Source organism: Pavona decussata, unplaced genomic scaffold (assembly GCF_977016875.1).
Source record: "Pavona decussata unplaced genomic scaffold, jaPavDecu1.1 SCAFFOLD_2910, whole genome shotgun sequence".
NCBI classification, from domain to species: domain Eukaryota; kingdom Metazoa; phylum Cnidaria; class Anthozoa; order Scleractinia; family Agariciidae; genus Pavona; species Pavona decussata.
In genome coordinates, this window is record NW_028146301.1 from 1 (window position 1) to 27,443 (window position 27,443).

The following is a 27,443-nucleotide window of genomic DNA, read 5'->3' on the forward strand; positions in this document are numbered from 1 at the left end:
TGTTCAGAAATTGGTGGAGCAATTGTCAAGTCGCACGACCTCGGAATCGAGCATAGGTAAGAGTGGAGAATTTATATTGATTTTATATAAAAATGCATTTAAAAAATTTTTGAACACGGGATTGGGAGCAACAGCATGTGCAGAAAATGAGGGGCAATTTTTGAGCATCTACAAATATATTTAGTTAGAAATCGCGAAAAGCTAACGTTAGCTTTTCGCGATTTCTAACTAAATATAGTTGTAGATGCTCAAAATTGCCCCTCATTTTCTGCACATGCTGTTGCTCCCAATCCCATTTTCACTTGTTAATTCATTTAGTTATAAATAATCAACTATACCCTCTAGAAATTACAGTGTAGCAGTTGGTCATTTTGCTGCCTAAAGTCAATTACTGATGCTTACTTAACACTTTTTTTTCTCGGGAGGGGGATGTGCCACTGTGATCGGCATGGTTTTCAAAAAGTTTAGTTTGGGATAGGGCAAAGGAATCAGAGCAGTTTTAGAAAGGAGTATCAACTATCATTTTAATGGTAAACTGATCAGTGGTACCCAATGACACTCGGAATTGAAATTAACAATGTACCTTTTAACAATGATTAAACCAAATGTTAGGCATCAATTAATTGATTCACCTGCACTGTGAAGCTTTCTACCACTTGAAAATCACACAAACACATATCAATAAAAATAGTGAACAGTGGATCCAAAGAAGGAACTTGCAAGGTAATTTCTTCCACTGCAATAATGAAACAAGCTTCATTAGGCTTCTTTGTCACACTTACTGATCTGTATAAATTATTAACAACAATTTCTGTTTTATGTGCTCTGTTTGTGTGGGTGACTAAATGAAATAAAACAAAACAAAAATTGGGTAGGGATTTTTTTGGTGTCTAGTCCAAAATAGGGTTACAAAATCCAGCTGAGCATTGCCAGATGGAGGGGTGTTCAGCTATTTGTAGGACTCTGAAACCCTTTACCTTACCCAAAAATTCACAGAGTAAACCCTTAGATCTGCTTTTCCCGCATACTCATAAACCATGCAAAAATACCTAAGTCTGTATTACAGAGGCACAGTCCTTAAGTTCTCTGAGTTTAACTCTTTCACTCTCGTGGGAAATACTATATTTTTTCCCACAAGATTGAAGAAAATTAACCAGAATTGAGCTAACAGACCACATATAATGTATCATTTGAAAGATAGTTATTTCAAAAGGTGCATTGTAAATCACAGCAACTATCTTTGAAAGAAATTGATTACTGCCTCATTTGCACCAATTCCTAAATTGCAGTCAATTTGACTGAAGGGGCTTATTGACTCTTACATTGGTCACTCCTCAGATGCTGTGAAGAAGTTGTTAATCAGCGAGTGTCAGCTTGAAATCTACCTCCGAGATAACCCCCTTGGTACCACGGAGGCTACACAAGCCAAGAAAGGTCTGGAGGAGGCTGTCACGAACCTCAAAAAACTTGTTTCTCAAGATAAGCTGGGAAAGGTACTTTATATGTTCTTTGTACAAGAACATGCGGGAAAAGAAGATCTTAGCAAGGGCTACTGAAATCCAGAAAGAAAATTGGGGCAACCAGACATTTTTCAGAGATATTTAAGCAACAATAATAATTATTCTAAAAAGCTTTAAAATACATAGCAATGCATGGAATTTTTTTTTTCAAATTTAAGCTTAACTATCTCTGAAAAATATGTGGTTACTCCCAGTTTTCTTTCTGGGTAGCAATTTCTCAATAGCCCTTGCTAATGCATCTTTTTTTTAATCACATTACCGCAAAATAGCAATAAATGCAGAAAAATACCTTTGGATTACAAGGCACCAAATTAAAGGGGCAGTATCATGGGAGATATCATGATTTTGGACAAAAATTCACTAAATTTAAACTTTGTACACTGTGTTAATTAATTCTTAATCACTAATTTAAAGAAATATTAATAGTGATTCCACTGAAACGAAAGGTTGAACCAGGTACAACCGATTTTTAGTGCGTTATGACAGCGAAAATTGAAAACGTCGGCCCAATGTTTTCAAATTTGAACCCATTTTTGTGTCTACGGCTTCTAGAGAAGCGTAGACACTATGTCATCGGGTTGAGTGAAAGAGTGTAAGAGTGTAAATGCCACAGGAATCCCAAATGGAATCCTATCGAAAGCCGACGCTAATCCTCGACTGACCGAGATCTAAGCGATTGTATTTGCGGATCAGGACAATGGCGACAATACGGTAAATGATGTTTTCCGATGTTGATTTGCTTTTTACAAATAGTTTAAGTGATGATTTGAACCAGAATTCTGTAACTTCTGTAATTTTCATCGCAAACGTGCCCCAATTTACTGCGAGTGATCGCTTTGAACAAACACGGAGTGTCTTCAAATTTTACATGCGTGTTTGCACGCACGCAAACAAAAAACTGAAAGTTTTGGCCTCTAATAGCAAATGCATCGTTTATTTCAATAAAATGTTTTGTTGGAAAAGCTTTTTGTTGATTTTTGTGTCTTTGTCAATTCATATATGCGTTTGAGAAGCGACAAATGCGTAATCAAGGACAATTTGCATAAGCGGGTTGAAATTTGATATGCCAAAGGTCTTCATCAACATGCCGTGAATTTTAGATATTTTTGCGTTGAAGTGTGTTTTTCGGCAAATGATTAATAGTAACGATATTATTTTACGTCAGAAAACATTTGTTTAATCATTCCAGTTTAATATGCAGTTAATTTTGGAAGCCAACGATATTTATTTATCTACTGCGCATTTTGAACCGCCGCAGGAAAAAGTTAATTTATGCGAAAACTATGGAAATACGACAGGAGTCAAAGGGTTAAAGAATGATACTTGCTATTCATAAGTTCAGTATAGATTGATTAATAGTTTCTGTTGCATTTTATGCCAACGTTTCAGGTTAGAACTTTGCTTTCAGTACTTTATGTTTAGAACTTTGCTGCATTGCTTTCAGTACAAAGTTGTGGTTCACGTTGTAAGATTATATAATATATTGTTTATGTTAGAATAAAGTTACAGTTCTCTTCTTACAAAATGTTTGTGGTAAACGATACCAGCTTAATCTCAATCTCACCAGTATTCTGTGCAATATTTTTACAACCATTTTTTTTATCTCTATCCTATTTCCACTCCCCTCTCTTCGTTTTCATTTCAGTCTTATTTCCCTTTTCTTCAATTCTTTTATATCACATTTCTATACCATAACTGCAGTAGACACATGCAGTCTGAGACTGCCTATTTTTATTTTGGTCATCTGCTAGCAAAAATATGGATCCGTGGATAGTTTCTTTGCATTCTGATAGTCTTTTATAGAATTTTGGTCATTATATCTTGGCTGCTATCAACCAAATGGCGTCTTTTCGATTTTCAATGTGTTACTAAAAATAGCATGAGACTCAGTCCCTTTAAGTAATTAGAGGTTCTCGGACCATCCAAAGATGCGCAGAACGTGTGCGCAGTAGCAAAAGGAGGTACCGTTCTTAATAATTGGACCCTCTTCTGATTTACCATAAAGCCCCAATTTTAATATGCAAATTCCCCCCTCTGTGTCCTGTATACCTGTATTTTTTTTATTTTAAAAACCAATAGTGTTGCAAAAATATCAGCAAGTACCAGCTACATCAGGATAAAACTGATTGAAAGCTGATGATTTTTTTTTTTTACCCTAGGAGATACGTTACAATAATATGGGGGCTCTGCCCTGTTCGTCTCTCCGGTCACACCACAGCATTGTTCTTCTTCTTTTTCTATTGTCATATGTTAATATTATATTAATATGTATTTATTTCCTTGTGACGAATTACAATAAACTAAACTAAACTAACGCTAACATTGATTACAAAAAGTCAACAAACACAACAAAAGACTTACAGACAAGAGAGGCGCTTACAGGAAAAAAACAAATCAAAACAAAACTCCATTATCATAAGCTAAGCAGTTTTCTACAGCCATTTTCTTTACATAGTTTGATGGCAACGGTGAAAAAAAAAAATTGCATCAGGTAATAAAGGACTGTTAATTAGCCAACACCGTTAAAATCCCAGAAAGAAAATTTAGGGTCACATCTTTCTAAGCTTACTCCCCATTCCCTTGTACATTGAGGTAGCTTCCCAACTGTATACCTCTTTTGGTAGTACAGCTGTAGTTAGGAAAATTTGTTAAAGCAGCAGGACAACTAATCTTTGATGATCATTTCTTTTATTCTCATAACCCCTATGTCTGACAAAGCTGTTATATGGTCGGGAGAAATTAGATACTGATCACTGTTGGAGCTTAATGGATTAAGCAGATATAGTCAACTCTCTCGTAAGCAACCATCCTTGAGGCACGACAAAGTGGTCGCTTACGGGAGGTGGTTACTTACGGGAAAGATCAACAAAATAAGCTTAATAGTGGATTGATTAATTAATTACATAAAAATATTACCTTAGCCGCCAAAAATTAGGCAAATAGAAACTAATTTATTTGATTTTTTCGCATCTTTTCATTCTTCTGACAAAACTTTGTATAACATTCTGGAACAGATCACTGTAACAATTCCCGTTTACCTACAGATCTAATTATAACCATCTTCTCTGTCTGTAAACTGTTATTATCTGTTAGCAGTTTGGGTAGCATCATTAAAAATTGAACTTTTGTTACTTCTGAGTAATGATTTGCTAATGATCATACATGATTATGTTGGGTGGTCGCTTAATAACCAGAAACAGAAAACAAAAGAATATGTCAGTTTTCTGGCCTAAAAAGTGGTCATGGTCCCTTAAGAAATTTGAGTGGTGGTCGCTTATGAGAGAGCTCTTGAAACAGTATTTAACTGAGAAATAAACCGGTTGTTTACGAAGTGGTCGCTTATGGGAGGTGGTCGCTTACAAGAAGTGGTGGCTATGAGAGAGTTGACTGTACTTGAATGTACTCCCGTGGGACACCATCCAATCCTATAAGTTCTAGCTATGCTTCTCTTACTCTAGTTGAATTTCATTCTCTTCATTATTCAAACAGCCAGAAAGAACCCAAGAAGCCTTATTGCTGTTATGTAAAGCTCACTTTGTGATAGAAGACTTTCACAGTTGTGTTAAATACTGCAACCAGGCCGGAGCTGATGATATAAACATGGACTCACAATCCAAAAGAAAATCAAGATTGGTTGCTGACGGATTTGCTTATAAAGGTAATACATGAAAATAAATGAGAATTTTTTTATTCAAATAATAGTTGGCGATTGATCCAAAAACTAAGGGGTAGCTTATCTAGGGCACTTTTTCCTTTACAATGATGCCAATACTACTGAAGACACGAACACAGGACATTTAGATCTACAAAATACATTTAGAATCTACCAAAAACTTATGTACACTTAAAAAAAGTGAAACATTACTTTGGAAAGAAATCACAGGAACACCATGATGTGCAGAAGCCATCACAACTGCGTTTATCTAGATGCCGTAATGATGTACCCTGCTACTAAGCAGAACGTTTCTTTCTGGCAAGTCTTTTAGCACGTATGAAGTCCTTTGTGCCTCTAGTATTTTAGTTGGCTTGTTTTGGAGAAGTAAACAAGTTAACTACATGAAATACTAGAGATGCAAACGACTCTGTACATGCTAAAAGACTTTCCAGAAAGAAATGGTCTGCTAGCAGGGTATAATAATGGGAATTTGAGTGGTCTATCCATGGCATGTCTCCCCGTGCTCTCTGTTTCCTGTCAAATTGCCACCTTGGATGTGTTTGACTTTTTGTGGAGGGTAGAAAACTGGAGAACCTGACAAAAACTCTTGGAGTAGGGATGAGAACCAACAATAAACTCTACCCACATATGACGTCAACCCTGGGAATCGAACCTGGGCCACATTGGTGGGAGGCAAGTACTCTCACCACTGCACCATCCCTGATCCCCAACAGTTAATTAATATTGTAAGCCATATTTGCTCAAATAAATTCCTTTTCCAACTCTTGAATTTGTTTATTATTACTGTTTATTTGTTTATTTTAATTTTATTTGCTAGAGAAGGAACATTTATTTTGAACATTGGCTAGTGCAAATATGTGTCATAAGGTGCATTTGAAATAATTTTGAACAAATTAATGTGAATTCAAGTTAAAAAGCAAATGCAGTGCACTAATGCAGTTCTGTACGTGTATCTTTAGTATGTTCAACGTTGAACTACTGTGTATGTAATTGCACCAGGTTTTGATAAAACCAAAGCAACAATTTGTTTCATCAGAAAATGCATTTACCTCTAAACCTGGCATGATTCTTGTTTTATTGTTTTGTTGGCCATGAACAGCATCTACATTAAATTTTAGTTCTAAAATGAAAGCCATTCCAATAAAGTTATTACCGTGTGTTTACAGCCATGGCCCTGGAGCAACTTCAGTCCGTTGGGGAGTCTGAGGTCAGCGATGATGACATCATTGCCTGCTATGAATGTGCAGGTGATATTGGTCTGTGGCTTGCAACTGACCAGATATCCACATCAAGACCCACTGCAGGGACGTCACAAGCCATGCCGCTGGGTAGGACATTAGAGATAGCTCTTCAGCGGTCTCCAGTACTGCTTATTAAAAATGGGTAAGGAGCCAACAGTTTACTGGTAATTTAGTACTAGCTGTGTGAATGGATACAGTAGGAGACTCTCTGCTGTTTTCAATGTTGACATTTTGTCTAATAATTGAACATGATTTATAGTATATAAAACTGTTTAATTGAGGCCTTAAACTGCTGTTTAAAAGTAAAAACTAAAATCCAAGCTTTCGCCGATCAACGGCGATGATGATGCCGTTGATCGGCGAAAGCTTGGATTTTAGTTTTTACTTTTAAACAGCAGTTTAAGGCCTCAATTGAACAGTTTTATATATTTTTAACCATGCTGCTGAAGGACAACATGAACAGATAGTGTATCAAACAACAAGTTGCAAACAAACGGACACCATAAACTAAAATATGTCACTCTTCATAGCCAGTGTAAAATATTGGTGTGATATGTAGAATATTTTCAGAGAACTTAGCTTTCAAAAACTGTGAAATGTACAAAGAATATATAGCTGGGTGGCAAGAAGTACATCCTTTGTAAAATCTTCAGTTGATACTTTCAATGTTCGTTTCTCAAGAACTATTTAACAATACTTGTACCATGCTCAAATACTAGTCTGCCTTTGCCAAACTCTTTCAATTTATGGAGCCATTTAAATTTATAACAATCAGTACGTATTGTCCTTTATGCTCATGAGACATGTCAACAAAGAGCCGCCTATTCTTGTTTGAAAAACACAATACTAGTTCAAAATTAAACTACAGCTGTAGATCAAATTGCCAAATTTTCAGTAGATTAATGTATGTTTTTGTACTTTTTTTTTTATAGTAAGTAGTTAATTTGTTGAACAAACTGAACATGTCATAACAAGTTACAAATTAAGTTATTGTGCACGTAGAAAAAGTGTTACAACATAGATATGAGATAATGATCCTGTCTTGCCACGCCTACATGTGTATAAAGCTATGGGGAGGGTGACATAGTCACGTCTTTTAAACTGAATAATGAGTTTGGATATAAATTCAGAAGTGTCTACTTTTTTTTGCATTGTTTTGCACACATACTGTTTTTGTACATCAGGTACACAGCATGATAATTTGCAGTTTTCCAAATTGTCATGACCTCTCTCTCAACAAAAATCTGTACTTAATTTTTTTCCTCTGTTTCCTCTACACGACCTGCTTTTTAGAAGCCTTCCAAAACTCCTAAACCTTTGCTTTAAATTATTTGTGTTTTTATATTCTGATTTGCTTGAAAAAAAAAAAGCTGGAAGCAAAGAGGAAAAAAGGAGAAAAATAACAAAAATTTATTGCAGATAAATGTTAGGAGACATTATGCAAATCAGGAAATCTGTCAAATTCTCACATTCCAGCTGCATGAAGCCTTGCATTTATCCATTGAACATTTGGCTATTGGATCCAGTTACATTTTGATTTCTTATGTATTTATTGTTGTTGTTTGTTTTGGCATACAAGGAAAGTCACTCAAGGCATCAACAGGTTCAGACATTTGCTGAGAGTTGTGGAATCAAAAGCGACTCTCGGCTTAAGGAAGGTTTGCTCATTATCATCATTTATTTCTTAAATAATTATATTATATCTGAAGCAGAATTGTTTTGTGACTCAGTTCAATTTTGTTATGGGATCAGGCCCTGGCTGAATAAAATAACCTTGAGAAAAGTGATGGTGTTATACAACCATTCCAGCGACCTGCGTTCTGTTAGATGTAATAAATAGAGGATATTACATGACCGTGTGGAGATATGAAATTTCTCTTCGAGTGTTGAAAAATATTTCACGAGTGAGCGCAGCAAACAACTGAAGTATTTTTCAACACGAGAAGAGAAAATTCATATCTCCAAGCAGCCATGTAATATTCTATTTATTATATACACTGTAAACACCAATGAAATATCAAATCGATTGCAAAAGGGGCGATTTATCAAGTAACCATAGCAGCGGTGATCTTTTCACGTGTGAAGATAACATGTTATTTTCATGTGTGAAGATATCATGTTTTTGCACGAAAGGGCAATGCTCACCTGGTATTTCACTGGTGTTTATATAATAATAACCTTTATTTACCCTGATGGAGGCAGGGTGTTGTAGTGGTTAGGGCGCTGATCTGTCAATCAGGGCCCAGTTGTTCAAAGCCCGATTGAGCTAATCCTGGGTTAACATGAACTTTGATTCAAGTTTAATTGCTAATCATTGAAGGCTCTTGAAAAAAGATTTTTGCTCCTCGGTTTTTACTTGTACCGCTAGTTTAAAAAGTAGCTTTTAAAAAGATTTTTAATATGCGAGATGAAAACCTAGGTTAAATTTTAATCATGGATTCGCATTAATCTGCTTTTGAGCAACAGGGCCCTGATGGTTGGAACATTGGAGGATTGGTGGTGTGAGAATAGTTTGGTCTCTTCGTTGCCTTGTTGTCTCCTCAGAAGAAACTTTGCTCCACATTGTCTCTCTGCACCCAAGTGTATAAATAGGTAACAGTGACACACTGCTGGGGGTAACCCTGTGATGGACTAGCATCCCGTCCAGGGGGGAGTAGCAATACTCCCAGTCGCTTCATGCTGTGCGTCCTGTGGTGGACTAACATCCAATTGGGGGAGGGGCAATACTCCTGGTTGCTTCATGAATAAAAGATGATTGATAATCCTCTGTTTAAATTCATTTGAATGGTGTTCTGCAACACTATTATAAGTGAATATTGGCAGGAATTGTTTTCCACCCAAAAAGCCTTCAAAATTATGACTGACAAAAGAACTTTGCCACCTTGTTAAAGAAACTACATAAGCTTATAAACTTAGGCTTCCTCAAGTTGAAGGATGGATGTAATGGGTGACATTAAGTTATACAAAATTAACAGTAATGTTTGCTTTTTCTTTGCTGCTGTAAATCTAACCAGGGATTGGCTAAGCAGCTGGCACAGGTTCTTTTGCGTGGTGTTTGTGAGCAGAGTTACGAGAAACCTTTACACATTCTACTCAGCTCACCAATGATCAGTTCAACATCATCACTGCGATCTGCATCCAAGACGTCAACAGAGTCAAAGGCTACCATTAATGTTATAACCTGCAAGAATGCAGCGTTTCCTCTAAAACCACAAATGTACACTGGAGACAGGTATTAACATAATAGCAATATTTTAAACGGTTATTCTCCTATCTAATTTTGTTTTATTTCTCCTAGTGTGAATTTGAGTCCTGTAATTCTATTTGTCTTGATAAGTGACTGCACTAGCAAATATTGTTTGCTAACTGTTGATTATTATTATTATTATTATATATATTTTTTTTTTTTGGGGGGGGGGGGGGGGGGCAAACAGCTAGATATATGGGCAGAGAGAAAAAGAACCCTCATACCCTCTCCCCCACCTTTAGCCCGCCACCTCCCTCCCCCCTCCCCACACACACACGCACTAGACCAGAAATACTAAGGCCTTAATCTCCACAGTAATCTCGATAAATTTTCAAATTGTGGACGTGCCCCCCAAAAAAAGCCTGATCTGAATTTGTACACGTAGCTCTCTTGCTAAGAAGTTGTACACGTGTAAATGAGTAAGAATAGCAAAGATCAACAATTTTTCTAATACGGTCCACTCTCGCCTTACGGACACCCCGATAATACGGACAGCAGCTAAATCCCCGGCAAAAATAAATTACAGTGGAACCTCTCCTTACGGACAATTCTCTATTACGGACAGGTCACTTCGTCCCTGAGAGACCGAAATCCATATTAAGCCTACCTCTCTAAAACGGACACCTCTATAATGCAGACACTTATCCCTACCCCCTTGGTGTCCGTAATAAAGAGGTTCGACTGTACTAATGTTTGATTTAAATAAATATCTGCCGTTACGGACTCTCGCCTTTATTGCGGACACCCTCGGGACCACGAGTTAGTGGAGAGAGAGTTCGCAGCTCAATAACGAGAGTCCGTAATAGCAGGAATATATTTCAGTCAAACGTCTGTAATTTATTTTTGTCGGGGATGTAGCTGCTGTCCGTGTTATCGGAATGTCCGTAATAGTTAGGTGTCCGTAAGGCGAGAGTTCACTGTACCTGCTTTAAACTCTAGCAGATATGTTCCAATCACAGTTAAGAAAAGCCGCTCCCAAGTTAAGACGTTTCATTTCCATGCTTTGCTGTTGCTGATAATATTCTTTTCTTTATTTTAGTTTGTTTTTTCCTCAAAATGAAACGGAAGAAATCTTGATTCTTTTGCTCTTGGAGGAGGCTATGGTATGTTTTTTGTTAAATTTGTCAAACTTTTTTCAATGGTTTGTTTTACCCATCCCGTCCATGTAAAAATGACGGGGGGTTGAAAGTTCGTCTGGAAGAATAATCCCTCTTTTGTCCGTGTTTTTGTTATACTAGACAAAATACAACACGCAAAACGCACTACACATGTTTGCCCACATTGAACAAAATTGAAGGAAATGTGATAATCACAAAGTAGTTTAGAGGATGTTAATTCATTTTCGTGGTGTTGCTGTTGTAGCTGAATGTCGCCAGTACGAGACATGGTCGTAGATATCAAAACTTCACTTGTCCCAAGGCTGTTAATCTTTTTTAGATCCACCTTATGCGGAGACACTACGAATAAGAACTTGTTCAGTACGATATCCCAGTCAACTCATAAATTGTATAGTCTTTTTCCATCTAGACACGAACCGAAGTACAAGCTTGGACAATGCCCCTTTTACTGCGGTTTGAGCAGTCGTTCATTCTAGCAATGTGCTCCAGTGTAAATGCGTAATTCATTTTATGGCCTTTATGTAAAATTTGTTTTTAGTCTTTTGTATAGTTTTCCTTGTATTTTGTTAGCGTTAATTTAATCTTTACCTCCCTAATCTATATTTAATATTATCCAAATAGTGGAAGAAATTTAAATTGTACGTTGTAAGTTCTGTAATTCAGCCAATTGACTGCGAGGTAATTTTGGAGATAAATCCTTGTTTAGAAAACTCATTTATATTCTGACAGGTTTCTAAAGATGCTGAGCTAAGTCAAGCTCCCGAGAAGACACCTGCACGGCGACAAACCGTGGCAGACTCTGAGAGTGTGTATGACTTGTTGACAGTGGCATTGGTCCGCAGAACACAGTATGGAATGTTAGCTGAGGTGGGTACTGGTCATTACAGTGCTCTTTTACATAAAGCATTTACTGTAGCTTCACTACTCGCATGTCCCTGACCGTTCAGTCTGGTTATTTAAGGTCAAGTTCCAAAAAAATGGAAGTCATTGATCAGGATTTGGAACATTTTTCAGTGTTTATAGACTGTACCGTGGAGAGTTGCTTTTTATAATCATGAGAATAGTTTTTGTTGAAGCCATCTTAATTGGATATGAATGGTGAAATCATAATTTATTCAGAAAGAGTTAAGGTTAAGGTACTAAGGTGAACCCATAAATTTCCAGCTGAGCGTTAGCCCTAGTAAAACCACACGAGGCAAAGAAAAAATTCCATGCTGTCAGGATGTAAGGCCTCGTAAGTAAATGTGTTTTAGTTTCTCTCACAAAATCATACATCTGTTTCATATTTTCTAGTGTTTAGATCGAGGAATGAAAGTTGCATTTGAAGAATTTCACCTGTGGTTCCAGTTCGCTCTTTCTCTTATAAGTGCTGGCAAAGTAAGGAATTTGTTGTGACTTTATTTTACTTTAGTTTATGTTGTTTAAATGTTATTATTTTATGTATAACTACTCACTTTAATTCAACTCTTATCAGTTGAAGGCTGACAGCATAACCATCTCATCTCGAATTTTTAAGTCAATTTTTCGTTTTGCTCAAAAGTGCTGCATTTTTGCATGTGGCGTTCAATTTAATCAAAGAACATCGCTCTGTGTTTCTTTTTCTTTTTTTACTGACAATTGTCTGTACTGATTAGTTACATGTTTGGTCTTAGGTTATACGGAGGGGCCTAATGCCTTTCTTTCTTTCTTTCTTTCTTTCTTTCTTTCTTTCTTTCTTTCTTTCTTTCTTTCTTTCTTTCTTTCTTTCTTTCTTTCTTTCTTTCTTTCTTTCTTTCTTTCTTTCTTTCTTTCTTTCTTTCTTTCTTTCTTTCTTTCTTTCTTTCTTTCTTTCTTTCTTTCTTTCTTTCTTTCTTTCTTTCTTTCTTTCTTTCTTTCTTTCTTTCTTTCTTTCTTTCTTTCTTTCTTTCTTTCTTTTGGGGGGGCTTCAAAGCGTTGTTTTTTCTACGTTTTCCTTTGCTTTTCTTTTGATAACTCGATACTTTGGCCTCTTTTTTTTCTCAAAACTAAGTATGAACCAGCGGGAAAAACACAGCGATGTTCTGTGACTAAATTAAAGGCCACATGCAGAATTTCAGACACTTTGGAGCGAAACGAAAAATCGGCCGAAAATTCGTCGTAAAGACGGTTATGCTTTCAGCCGTTCAATTGAACCAAACTCTAGACAAAAGAATTCTTATATGTACTTCTGCTGTTACTCGTTCATTCGTTTATCCACCCATCCATCCATCTTCCCATATATTAACTATTCGTTCGTTCATTCGTTTCTTCGTTCGTTCGTTTGTTTACTTACTCATTCATTCATTCATTCATTCATTCATTCATTCATTCATTCATTCATTCATTCATTCATTCATTCATTCATTCACTCACTCCTGAGTCATTCATTCACTCACTCACTCACTCACTCACTCACTCACTCACTCACTCACTCATTCATTCATTCATTTATTCATTCATTCACTCACTCCTGAGTCATTCATTTACTCACTCACTCACTCACTCACTCACTCACTCATTCATTCATTCATTTATTCATTCATTCACTCACTCACTCACTCACTCACTCACTCACTCACTCACTCACTCACTCACTCACTCAATCATTCACTCACTCACTCATTCATTCATTCATTCATTCATTCATTCATTCATTCATTCATTCATTCATTCATTCATTCATTCACTCACTGACTCACTCACTCATTCATTCATTCATTCATTCACTCACTGACGCACTCATTCATTCATTCATTCATTCATTCATCATTTCATTCATTCACTCACTGACTCACTCATTCATTCATTCATTCATTCACTCAGTCAGTCATTCATTCAGTCAGTCAGTCAGTCAGTCAGTCAGTCAGTCAGTCGGTCAGTCAGTCATCCAAAGTGCCATCAGTTATATCTCTGTTCTTGGTACTCTATTTCAATTGCAGTGGTCAGATCGCTGCAACGCAATTTTTCCTTTCTCCTTTCAGTACCATCGAGCCCTGTTAGTGCTTAGACAGTGCCATCAATTGAGGCCAGACGATTCGTTGGTGTGTCTTTATGCTGCTAAGCTGTGTTTCAACAATCTTCACATGGTAAATTATGCCAAATTTTTTGTGACTCGTAATCAGTCGTCTCTCTTGTCTTTAAGAAGAGGTACTAGCGACGGGTCACGCGCGCTCGAGGAGGAGGGAAGCGCGGGGAATGATGGGAAGAAGAAGAGGGGAGACAGAGTCTCTCCCTCGCTTTCCTCCTTCCCATCACCCCTCGCGCGCAACTCATCTTAAAAGGCAAGAGAGACAACTGGGGACGAGTCAGCAATTTTCAGTTGCCTTGAATACAATTTGAGCTACGAATAACAGTTAACTTTGCGGCCATTCATTTCAAAGTGATAATATATTAGCCTTTGTTTGTGTGCCAATTGGACTGTTTCGCTGCGATATTTCGCTGCGATATTTGCCAGGTTTTTGTAACTTATAAATTGGATATGTCTTGTTTTGCAAGATAAAAGAAACAACTCGCTTTCCATGCCTTGATTGCTAACAACGTGATTGAGTTTTGTGACCTAAAGCTGAAATAGATTTCTACCGGCTGAAAATATGTTTCCTAGCAAGCGCGTTTTCGAACGCGTTATATGCGTGCATCATCGCCTTTTTCGCTTTTTTTTTTCTCTTTTGGTTTTTATAGCATCGTATGGTTGCCCAATTGTTGTATACAGAGGAACGTAAGTGACAGCCATATGACATCATACAATACACAGTGACTTCCACCCCGTTCCACTCGATAAGAGACACATAAGATGCTTTTCCATTATTTTCATTAAGATTGACGAAGGGATTACATTTGCTAAGAAGGTGGTTGCCATGGGAGATGAAAAAGAGTTGTCCTCAAGAGGCTACCTCTCTCTTGGTATCGGTTACAGTCTGAAGGCTGGTGAAGGTTTGTACTCCGTCATTTGAAGGCTAACATTTTTCTCGACTTTGAGACTCTCATCCTCCTTTCCAAATTGACGGACTTTCAAAGGTTAAAATCATTTCTAAATTGTCATTCAACTCACCTCATTATGCTAAAATTCTACCATACTCCACAATATTTTTGTGGGGGAGGGGGTGGGGGTTGGGAGGAGTCGTCGGGTGTTGGGGATAACTCTAACAAATTTTACTCGATTTTACGCTCTTTCTGCTTAACTAGCTGATTGTCAAAAGCATCTCAAATCAAGTAGCACATCTTGTGTACCCCCAAAACTAAACAACTTCGGTTTCTACAGTTAAAAGATTAAATATCGTATTCCTCTTATCGGAAATTAAAACATTGTAATAGCAATAGTCATCTTTATTACAATACTCACTCACCAAATAGGATCGATCGTAAAACTGAAACATCTCCGGAAAAATATCATTTCTTTACAAATCGTAGAACTTTGATCACACAAGTCAAAAGAATCCCAGAACTAGGGTATATTATATTGAGTCCCAAACGTACTCGTTCCTATTTTGCATTCGATTTTTTTTAAAGTCTTTTTCTTCGTAACATTTATTCGTTGCAGCATGTTTAAGAGGAGAGCGACAGCAGCTCCAGAAACAAGCTATCGATGCTCTTCAGAAGTAAGATTTTCGTTTCTATGTTCAAAATAGTTTTCCTCTTTACTACTTGTCATCGATGCTTCCATGTAAGCTATGGAACTTTGGTAATTTATCAAGCCGGATAATATTAACTGAGACTATTGCTAAGTAGTAAAGTAACAAAAAATAATTTATTTGATGCAATAACACGGGGAGTGCTTGAAACAATTTCCCGAGCCAAAGGCTCGTGATAAAGTACTTGACAATAATCCAGATCGAATTGGAATATGGAAATGCTGAGTACCCGGAGAAAAACCTCTCGGGGCAAGGACGAGAACCAACAACTAACTCCACCCAAAAATGCTTCTGCCAAGGGAAAAATTTAAAGAAATGTGCTTGTGTTGTTAGACGACAAATGAATATCCATCGTATTCACCAAGTTGTTTTTCGTACAACTTACTTCGCAAATCCAAAAAAAAATAGCCAAATTTTCACATGTTTTACCGCAACCGATTAGAAGGGCTCTCATACCACGAGGATAAATAAACAGTGTAACTTCTATTAGGCGCTGAGATATGCGTGGATATTAGCCCTAGAGCGTTACACAGCTGTCTCGATTAACGTTGTGGGAAAGTTTGCGAGACAAGACTGCAAGGTGATGTGGGTAATTTATTGAAAATATTTACCAACCTCAGCTCGTACAGAAATAAATTACGGAAGTAAAGGTTCCTGCCATTTTCATCCATCCTATGGTACTGAAATTACGGCCGAATTAAAAGAGATTCACAGCTACCCACACTACCTAACGGTCTTGTCGTAAGCTCGAGGCTTTAAAATCTGACAACGCTGATTGAAATACAGTGGAATACCGATTTTTAGAACCTCCGAAGGAAAATGAATTTGGTTCGAAAAATCGGGAGCTCCAAAAATCGGATGTAAAAATCTGACCTAAGCAAATCCAAGGGAAATCGAGGATTCGAATAATCGAGATTTCACTGTAGTTTTATGTCCCAAGAAGTGTGCGCTTCGTGTCGTCAGAAAATTATCTTCAGGGTTTTATGCTCTTTTGATCTCGTTAGTCAATCGTTATAAATAACATTTAGCAAATATTGATTTATTTTCGTTCATTTTTCAGAGCGCACAATCTGGACCCAGATGACAGCGAAGTATTGTTTCACCTCGCTCTCAGTCAAGCCCTCATGAGGCAGGTTAGTCCGAGAAAAGAATGTAATACAATATAATACATTTTATTTATCGGACAATACACATTTCAAATTTATTCCAGACAAGTTGGTTATGGTTCAGCACTTTTAGAGACACGGAAGAGAAGTTAAGAGGCAATAAGGTTCATTGTGGAAACCATCACTTTGATTGGATCGCTAAGCGGTCAAGGTAGACGAAGATGGCCCGCTCGTGAACTATTTACCTAAGTCATTTTTTCTCGTCTTTTCTTTCTAGTTTTTCGCTCTATTTTCTCACAGAAATTTTGTCACAGAAACTAGCAATACGATTTTGTGCGAAGGTGGCGTGAAAACGTCATCCTTCAACTTTTAACTTTTTCTTGCGCAGTTGGTAATCAAGGGTTAATTTGAATGCAAACAAAAGAATATTAAAATAGGATCCATTTAGCAATAAGGTTTATGTTATGGAAGAACTATATCAATGAGTACTTTATTGATATGATTTGTTCGGTGCGTTATTCTGACAGATGTCCAAAGCACTCAAGAATGCCAGAAATGCTGTTAAACTGGACATGAATCAGTCATTTTACCTCCACCTCTTGGCTCTCATACTTTCCTCTCAGAAAAAGGTATGTTGGTATGCCAGGCACGTTTTATGGGTGAACCATCCTGAAATGAGAATATTTAAGAGGACTATGTCACCCCAGGCGCATGCGCGCGTTGATGAGAAGCAGTTTGAAATCGGTGGCCCAGCTTTTTCAAATACCGTGGCGTCGGAGAGTTCAAGAAGCTGTTTTCATCTGTTTGAATCGCGTTCATCTTAGGAAAGTTAGCTGGATTTTTTTATTTACAAACGTTCTTAAGTAATTACAGAATCTGTTTGTTGCGATGTTTGCGAAAGCTTTTGCAATGGCGGAGAAGCAAAAATCCCGCGACGAGTTGTATGCAAATCAGTCTCAACTGGACTCCACTGCGCATGTGCTCCAGCTGACACAGTTCCTTTAAAATGGTACTTTGGCGCGTTTTTTATTACCTATTCTCATTCTAGAATCGTGAGAATGCCATTCCAGGGAAGCATGGATGGTGCAGTGGTGAGAGCACTCGCCTCCTACCAATGTGGCCCGGGTTCGATTCCTGGACTCGGCGGCATATGTGGGTGGAGTTTGTTGTTGGTTCTCGTCCTTGCTCCGAGAGGTTTTTTCTCCGGGTACTCCGGTTTTCCCCATTTTTAAGAACAGCGAAAGACTTTTCTATTTATTTCTGTTTTTATACTGACAGGTGACTCCCCGTGGAGTTATAAGGTCAAATATTGTACTTGTTTGTCTTTAAACTGGAGAAAATATTTGCCAGGCTGTAGCTTGAGAATTTAAGCTGGGAGCCTTTTGTTGCTCTCCTCATTTGTGGCACGATATTTCACTATTACTGAGAAAATTTCGATTGCATGCAATCAATGATTTGTTTCACAGGCGGATATGAACATGTCACATTCTTAACCTATTTTGTCTCGCTTTTACACTACCTTGAGAGAATAAAGTTTACTAGAAATTGCCAGAGAACGTTAAAAGTACTTCTTTTAATTGGTCACTGCCAGGAACTGTCTCAATCGAACGTTGTATCTGGCATTATTTGTTTTCTGATATAAGCTATTCTCTTCTTGTACCGAGCGAGTAAAATTATCGTTCGTTGGCGAACAATAAATTAAAGCAAAAAATGTTAAAGGGTTTACGAACTAATGTTGACTCTAAAGTTTTGGCCGCACTCGGTTGAATGTGAAGTTACTAATGACAAAACAACTAGCTGGTTGTTCGAAATTTGCGAATGAATGTTTTACAGACGGAACTGGGAAAATCAGTAAAGAATTATAAGTATCGAAACGGATTTTTCTAAATATAGGAATGTGTTTAATTTGTGCCACACTTTTCAGCGTTTTTCATAATTCGCCTTAGTAGGATTCACTCCACTGGCAAACTGATTCTTTTCCACTGGAAAGACATTTAATTTAAGTGCAAGAAAGTAAAAATCGCTGATTATCCTAATTATTTAACTTCTAGTTGTATTCTTGGTAGCAACATTTCACCTGCTAGGACTTTATTGAGATGAACTCTCAAAAAAATATCACAAAGTCGGTCTTCCTGTGTTTTACGGCCGCTAAAAGCAATCGACACTTTCGCTTTTCAAAAAGGCGGCTCAATTGCACGAATTCTTACCCTTCAACCGGTTCCGATAGTTTTAATTTCCCATTTAATGTTAATGGAAAATTTCGTTAAGTACGTTGACGTGGTGGTCTTCTAACGTTGTTTATGGAATATGCGGTTTCTGTCATTGCGTCAAAGTCAGTAACTTATTCAATATCTTAAAAGAAATTTCGCGGAAATATCTTCGTGGCAGGTTCGTTTCTGTTTCATTCATTGTTGGATACAAGTCTTAAAAGAAATGCGATTTCACCGTCAATTGTTTTTGTGTTTTGGTTTGTTTTTTTTTTTTTTTTTTTTTTTTTTTTTTTTTTTTTCTTGAAATTATTCTGGACAGCTTATCTGGTCGAGGCGTAAAGCTATACAATCAAACTACAGGTCACTTTTTGTCGTAGCTCTGTAAATGGATAACCTCGCTTTAATAGGCCATAAAAAAAATCGCAAATTTCGCTTAGCAGAATATCGAAAAACAAACCTATAATCGGGAAAGTATTGTTCCAGTAGCTTTTGTTCCAACAATCGCACCGCGCACTTGTAGTTTAAAGGGCCGGGCAGTGTAAAGTGAATTATCCCATTTTTTCGGTCAAACTTTTGCGAAGTGTGTTCTTAAATGCCTTGCTCAAGCATAAATTGCTTCTAGATCATCAATGAAATGAAATCAACTGAAGTTTGAAGGAAAACTGACTGACAAAGTGCAGTTAGAACATGACATTATCCTTTTGAGTCTTTATTTCGCCAAAATTTTTATAATTTTAATCATAAAAAGTAAATGAGCTCATTACGACGGCATGAGAAGTATAGCGGATATTCAGAGAAGTAATTGAAAAAAAAAATTCTATAAGAAAATTGACCTGATAGAATTGCAAATCCTGAGCTGTGTATAGGAAAACTTGAACAAAAAAATAAATAAAAGCCGACAGCAGGTGAAATATTGTTTTATAACAAGGACCAACACAAACATGAGTCAAAATTGGACGAAAGAAGCGCCATGAATTCAAGCCCCACCGTGATTTCCCCAGGGTGCGAGGATGACTTCGTCTCTGGAGAAAAACTGGAGCATCCTTCGCCTGTAGCTATAACTGCTCTTATTTTATTTATAATCATGCACGTCATCACCTTTCCTTTCACCTTTGTTTTGAACGCGCTGGTGATGCTTGCAGTGAAGCTCAAACCCCGACTGAGAGCCCACAAGTCAAACATCCTGCTGGCTTTGCTGGCATCAACTGATTTCGTGGTTGGTGCCATCGTCCAGCCCACCTTCATCGCAGTGTTAGTAATGTTCTTACTTAACGAACCGAGTAGATATTGTGTATTGCTAGCTTTCAGAATTGTCATGCGCAGTCTGATGCTTTGTTCCTTCGTTCACCTTGCCTTGATAAGTGGTGAGCGGTATGTAGCTATGAGGCACTCTTTCGCTTACCCAGCCATCGTCACTGAAACTCGTTCACTGCTTGCGTCCGCCTTCGCGTGGATACTTCCTGTCCTTCTACACGTTCTTCAAGCCATTGACAAAACTGTATTTGAATACATGACTGTTATAATCTTTGGTCTCACCTTTGCCTCCATGACTGGTTTCCATGTAACAGTTTACCGTGAAGCCCGCCGACACGAACAGCGACTTGCAGCTCAGCAAGTTAGGCAAGAAGCAAGGGAACAATTTCTGAGAGAAAATAAAGCGCTTAAACTGACAAGCACAATCATAGCTGCGGTAGTATTGTGTTACATACTATCGGCCGTTTCTTTTCTTGTTGCTGTAAGGTATCGAAGCGAAGTATCCGTAGATGTATTTTAAAGAAAATAGAAAAATGACACAAAGCTTTTAAGATTTGTGTCATTTGACTTGAAATATTATTCCTGTATTCAAAGATTCTCCAATGTGCATATCCCTCAAATAGAACCTAGACATCAACAACAAAAATCACTCAATTTGACTAGAAAACGATGAAATTTAAAATATTTTGAAAATCCCCATGATTAATGACTCGTTTTTTAATTGGTCCGCATTTTGAAACGATCTCTTAGTATTGTGCATATTATGTAATATAGCCGACCACATGAATTCATATAACGACACTGGCCTACTATTGTCCGTATTAACTTGCAATTTTAACATTATCTTGATTAAACATCAAAAGTTTCTTTTAGAAAATTGCTCCCCTAGTACAAAGGTGCGTGTGCATCCATACATAAACTGACCAATATTTGAAGTTAGTCCTTACCTCCTAGATTGACAGAGCCGTCGGACCTTTTGCCTTTCGCCGACACAGGAAAACCCCCTCTACTTTTGACATTTATCACACTAAAAATTTTCCTTCAACCCAACTGATCTGCTGTAGAACGGAACATTTTTCACACAGTCACGCAGGAAAAATAAGATGAGGCGACTAGGAAAACTTCGATCGCCTCCAAATTTGAAAACTTCTCCTACGTTTCCTAGCGCTTAAAAAGATCCTTGATCCACCACGCTGATTAGATGCACCATCCTAATGCAAGAAGACGTCTAAACACAGCTATTTTATCCAAATCTTTAGAACAAAGCAAGACAACTAAATAATCTCCAAATCGTCCGCCATATTTTGTTTATGAAATTGAAGTTCGCGCGTGTGTACGAAGAATCTGGGTACTGGCGACACAGCGGCAAAACGCAATGCGCATGTGCCAACCACTGAACTTCCGGTCGTTGTTGTATTTCCGGTTAGCTATTAAAACCTATTGCATAAACAAAAAACTCCCGTCGCGCGAAGTTTAAAAACAAAACTCAAGAGTTACGAAACAAACTTAAGCAAAAAAATTGTTTTCCTGGTGAGTAAATTTATTTTGCTATTTTCAAACCTTTGCACCAAGGGGTTTGGTGCTTGCACCAAGTGCGAAAATCATGCTCGAAGATGCGACCTGCTCGCGCTTGTGAAGAAAAGTTTTGTTGTCCGTGGTGGTTGTTGTCCTGTTGTTTTAAAATGTTGTTCCTCGCAAGACGAGAAGTGTGGTAAAAGTTTAGGTAAACGAAAATACGGAGGCCGTCATTACTTCTTGACACCTCAGTTAGCCAGAGCCGCTGAACTTCCAGTTGGTTTGATAGTTTGCCGGGTTCACTGGAACGAAATTAGGAGGGAAACAACCGGTGTTCGGTTACTCAGGAAAACTACTCTCGAGCTCTCCACAAAAACGGGATACCTTCTCGACTTTATGCCGTGCTGGAAGGCAGGTAATGTTCCTTATCGTCCGGGAACAAGGTGCTGCAACAAATGTGCTGAGAATGTCGACCGCGACCAAGAAGAAAAGTTTACCACGCATGCAGAATATAAGCCGAAAAAGGCCCAATTTCGGTTCTGGGTTGTGCATAATTTTTCAGTGAACAGCAGTAGATGTGCTTGCAAGGACCACCGTGATAAAATAAAAGTACCGGATGCTGTAGTTAAGGAGCAATAAATTGTACTACAAATAACATAAAGAGCAAGGCTAATTTCACAGTCAGAGAAATATATTTTTCCTTTCCAATATTTCAAACGGCACGGCCTTTCTTCATCAAACATACCCTGCCTTGCTCTTTATATTATTTGTTCCATAATTTTTAAGTTTGCCTTTTACTTTCACATACAAAGATAACTTCATGATTATTAACGTTGCTAAGTTTGCAACCCCAAATAGTAACCCTTAATATAGTAAAGGCATTTTTCCCCAATTATTGTATATATTTAGCAAAAGAAATAATAATAATAATAATAATAATAATAATAATAATAATAATAATAACAATAACAATAACAATAATAATAGTAATAATAATAATAATAATAATAATAATAATAATAATAATAATAGTAATAGTAATAGTAATAATAATAATAATAATAATAATAACAAAAAGATTGTAGAAGAGTGCTTCCAAATCAGGACACCTGGAGGACAATACAAACTTCTTTTGGAGTTGTGAAAGTCAATTGTCATGGAGATGTCCTAGTAGAAAGACATGTATAGAACAGCATTGAAACAGCTTTCAAAGACTCATCAGGTCAGTTTTACTACACAACTACTTGAGCAAAAAAAAAAAGAATCTCAATAACATAATAGAAATATTTCAGTAACAGTATTTCTACCAAACATCCCTCTGAAGGATTACACTGATGATCAACATGTGTATTTCACTATAAAAATAAGCAATATCAATATTGTAATATTTTTTTTCATCTGCTAGAGGAGAATAAATGTAACTTATACAAAGGCACCCTCAACCCCAGAGGGAATGAAATTAAGCCCCAGTATGAATATGCATATTCTGATCACAATTTAAATATGTGGATAATATAATTATCCTCCACATATTTCTTATGGTACTAGTTGTGAGAGTTTATTTAAACATCTTGATGGAGTATGTGGTGACCATTAGTTTCTATTTATAAAGATATAAAGTTCTGCATCCCTTTTTCATTATTTTTTTCCAAAAATTCATTTGATTACCTGGTAGAGAGATTCCAGAGAGCATTGCACCAACACCATGAAGGCAACATTGCACTTGCACTGTACACACCCTCAGAGATGGAAAAGTTTGCACCTGGTCCTTTTAATCTTATTCTACACTATAATTGGATTCTTGGATCATAATCAAAATATTATTTTGCGTGATGATCCAAGAATGAGTGATGAGCATCGTGTATTACAAGAAAAGAGAACAGTTGTTTTATTGCATATCATAGCATATTTCTGGTAATCTTGATTACACAATAAATCACATGTTATATTAAGTTTCTTTTAAGCTGACTAGACTTGTCTCAGGTATATTTATATCCCTTGCCTTGCATATGAGGAACACTCCCAAGTTGGAATAACTCATGTTTATCAACCATAATAGCAGACAATCTAGAATCTACCTATAATAAGATTACACATTTGATTCTTCTTTGACCGTGAGGTTTCCACATACAGAATATACTATTATCATATGAAACCCCTGAAATGAAATAAACAAGAAAAATTTAATTATTTTCTTACATTTTTACTTACAGTGTACGTAAAAAGGGGGCTACAAATAATATTTATTATTTTTATTTCAGGTCACAGAAGACACATTTAATGCATGACGAAGAAGGGTTACTTATTCAGCAACATGGGGCATCCAGAGATGTGATAAATTCTGCCAGAAGTTTAGGCTTCAGCACCATACCAGTCTTTTTCTTAGTTATCATTTTTTACCTTGGGCAAATTGAGGCTTTTGGACAAATTATGCTAACATTTTTTCGATCATTTTGGTGAAGTAAAAGCATCAACCATTATTTGAGCATTTCAGTGGCATTTTCCCCTTTTTTGAGAGAGAGAAAGAGAAAAATTAAAATAAAATGACAAATCATTTTAAATGAAACGTCAAGTAGCCTGCTTGGGTCAAAACTTGGCGTCGCGAACAGAAGCGGGCGCTTTTCACCAACTTATTTCGCAACCAGAACTTTTTTCAGCCATAGGCTTAAACATTAGCTTCAGGTTGAATGCTTTGGTGACCATAATTTTCAAAGTTTGAAGTCATTCATTTACCAGACAAGATGACTGAGTGAAAGGCTTCGCGTCGTTGCTTATAATAACATTTGAAACAGATAGACCTTGCGTCTTCCTTGGGTCTAATTAATAAAAAAATATATATAAATGAGAATTTGTAACAGCAGTCTTTCCAAGAACATCTGATGTGTTGAAAAACGGACAAATTGCAATAGTAGAGCTAGGTGTTAAAACACGATTCACCAACCCACAAAATATTCTTAACTTGGGCTGAAATGGCGGGCGAACACGCGTAGAATCACATTTTTGGACGTCTTTTAAAAGGTAATCAGTACCACTCGACTTCAGAATCAACCATTGTAAGAAATTATGGTGAGCTTACCTTTTCTTAATCATTGGTCCACTTCATCTTTCACACGTGGTTACTGATCCACAGCAGGAAAGTTTTAAAACTTCAACAGATCGAAACATAACCCTAACCGGAAAGCGTGATCTCGACCGGAAATGCCCAAAACTGGCGCATGCGTAGACGTTTTACCGCTGTGTTGGTACTGGCAATCTTGGTTCCCACGCGCGGGGGCTCTGGGGACGAGATTGCGACAAATCAGCATTAAATAATTGTGCCCTCTGTATTACATTGTCATTGTTTATGGGCAGTTTGCTGCATATGCACTAAAAGTATATAAAACTGCAGAAAGGATGAGGAAGTGGTAAGGTTACTACGTTCATACGATAAGCAGATTTCTATAAATGCTATGAAAAAAATTGGAGCTCCGCTTTTAGCCTTGGCTAAATATATATATTACACTGGGTGAAGAGAGAAAATGTGCAGAAAAGTTTATTGCCTAAGGAAACAACAGGGCCGGCAATACAGAAAACAACGTAACCTCGTACCGCCCATCCTCCGATTTTCACACCAAAAGTCCGATTTAAACTAGAATTTCATTCATTTTTTTTTTTAATTGGCTGCCTCGTAACGGCCTGCATTGTTCTTAACTCCAGTTCCCCAGGGTATCTCCAGGCGACCAACCGCTGGACAAAGAGCCTGAGGACTCTGGGTAGGAGATTGGCTACAAAGCCTTATTATTTGCACGTAATGACATTTAAATCGCGCCGCTCCCCTCTAAGTCTGAATATCTGGGACAGGCTAGTCTCAGACTTAATTCTTTTGTTTCTTTGGACTCGTATTTTACTAGCTTTGGGGTTACGAAAGTTACAAAAATAAATACTCATGTTTAAACTTTTGGGCTTTAGTGTTCATACCAACAAAATTTTGAGCCATTTTTATATTTTGACGAAAGCCCATTTCGAACAGGATGCACTTGTGATACTTTTATTGCCGTAAAAATGTCCGGCTACCCTAGCTGGCTAGATTTCCAAAACAGTGTGGAAATCGTGCACGTGAAAGTTTACTTTAATTAAATTTTAATATAATCCTAAAAAGTTTACTGACTCTTACTCACTAGTAATTAAAACTAGTTCTCGGATGTGTTGGTCACGGTAGATGTACTTCAGAAAGTCCAGCACTTCATCTGCCTTCTTTTCTGGCAATGGAATTTCATTGGAAGTGGCTTCTTTGAATTGTGACTTGAACATGGCCTTGAACACAGGCGAGTTCATACTCAGTATCAAGCGATGGACATGAAACTTCTCATTTTCAACCTTCAGGATCAAGTCGCTATCTTCCCACGGCTCTGAAAACCTATGTTTCACTACTTCTTCTGCTGCGCCTGCTAAATTAAAAACACAGAAGACATTAGACCCACATTAATAAAAGTCGAAAAGGGTCATAGTTATACTGTATTTCCCAACCTTGTATTGACGTTTTGTAGAATTGTTGAATACGTCCTTGACTGTGGAGTTTGGGAAGGACTCTTAGCAGAGTTCACGCTATCTAGACATGATCTAGAGGAATCATCATCATCATCTTTATTTATTTAAACACGGATCCCTTTCATTAAAATGCTCTTCCAGAGAGCTGTGTAAAAGGATGAGATGAGTTCTCAGTATCATGAAAAAACTATCATTTTCTAAAATTTCATACTCCTGCGGAGGATCCAAAATTCACTGATTTGATTGGCTCTGCATACGTAGGGCGCTGTTGTTCAAAAGCCGATTTCTGATCCCTGATTAAAATTAACCGAGGTTTTCATCTCGCTCATTAAAAATGTTTTTAAAAGCTAATTTTAAGCTAGTGGTAAAAAAAAAACTAAGTCAAAACTGACGAACAAAAATCTTTTTGGAAAGTCTTCATTGATTAGTAATTAAACTTGAATCAATTAACCGATTGAATTTGGGCCCATCCGAAATCGCTACCACCTGCATTTGGTAGACCACTCGACTCGCGTTGGTTGTTCTACTTTTTGCTCTCCTACACCGTGCTGACAAGAGCCAACCAGCTCGAAACAACTGTCCACGGTTGCCGCATTCTGTTGATTCTCGGTTTGGTCTCTATCATGTCGCTGTCGTGTTAAGTTTTCTACGCAGTCCGATCAGCCTTTCAGAAATTTGAGTCATTATATTTTTGGCTGATTAGATCTTTTACAGATCCTGCGTATACCTGCACCATTTTCATTTTTCATAGTTAAACAGATTTTGATAAGTTAGTTTGTCTCATTGTATATTTCCTCATTAATTGATTTCGTTCTATTCTATGTATACCGGGATGGTCTAGAATCAAGTCGGATAAAGGCTGCGTTTTGGTGGACGTCAATCAAAGAAAAGCCTTTGGAATTTTCAATTTTGATTAGATTTCAAGGCAACAGAATCAAGAAATTGACGACAGATAGTAAAATTTTTATGAAGTTGATTTCCAAGTCAGTGACCGTATTTTTGAAAGTATTCAAAATTTTAAATCGCTGCACATGATAATTTGCAAAATCAGCACTGCGTGCGAGTTAGCCAATTATCTGCACCTGTTTTTTTTAGCTTGAAATGGCTCAGAAATAAACTTTAATGAAGCTTCACCTTCTCTCAGCTGGCTTTTCTTTGATTGACGTCCACCAAAACTTTCATCCGACTCTTTAGAAGGCGATGTAAACTAGTCATGATCTCTTGCCTGTCAAATAAATTATTTACGAACAGGTGGCAATTTTTTTACCGCTCACAAATGATTGGTTCGCCGAACAACTTTTTCATACGCTCTAGATCGAGCTTTAGCTTCGCTTTTGGTTTCAATTTTATTGCCGTTTGCCGTTTAAATCGACTTTTTTTAAAGCGTGATTTAGTAAACCCTGT

General features: G+C 37.3%; 2 protein-coding genes across 2 annotated transcripts; both read left to right on the forward strand.

The window, feature by feature from the left end:
• Window positions 1-4: 4 nt before the first annotated feature.
• LOC146446979 (tetratricopeptide repeat protein 7B-like) lies at window positions 5-17,372 on the forward strand (the record flags this gene model as incomplete). The annotated part of the gene is made up of 14 exons (XM_085102833.1): window positions 5-56; window positions 1,339-1,493; window positions 5,010-5,178; window positions 6,363-6,579; window positions 8,017-8,095; window positions 9,452-9,669; window positions 10,724-10,787; window positions 11,532-11,669; window positions 12,096-12,179; window positions 13,781-13,885; window positions 14,615-14,729; window positions 15,337-15,394; window positions 16,488-16,560; window positions 17,061-17,372. Coding segments are annotated over 14 exons (1,824 nt in total), but the record flags the coding sequence as incomplete, so codon positions are not given.
• A 482-nt stretch (window positions 17,373-17,854) lies between these two features.
• Window positions 17,855-20,517, forward strand: LOC146446980 (uncharacterized). The gene has a single exon (XM_085102832.1). The coding sequence runs from the start codon at window positions 19,714-19,716 to the stop codon at window positions 20,515-20,517; it is 804 nt and encodes a 267-aa protein (XP_084958958.1). The 5' UTR covers window positions 17,855-19,713.
• The last annotated feature ends 6,926 nt before the right edge of the window (window positions 20,518-27,443 follow it).

Bases quoted from the DNA above. Each gene is read 5' to 3' on its own strand.
- LOC146446980 (XM_085102832.1), top strand. From the start codon at position 19,714: ATGAATTCAAGCCCCACCGTGATTTCCCCAGGGTGCGAGGATGACTTC.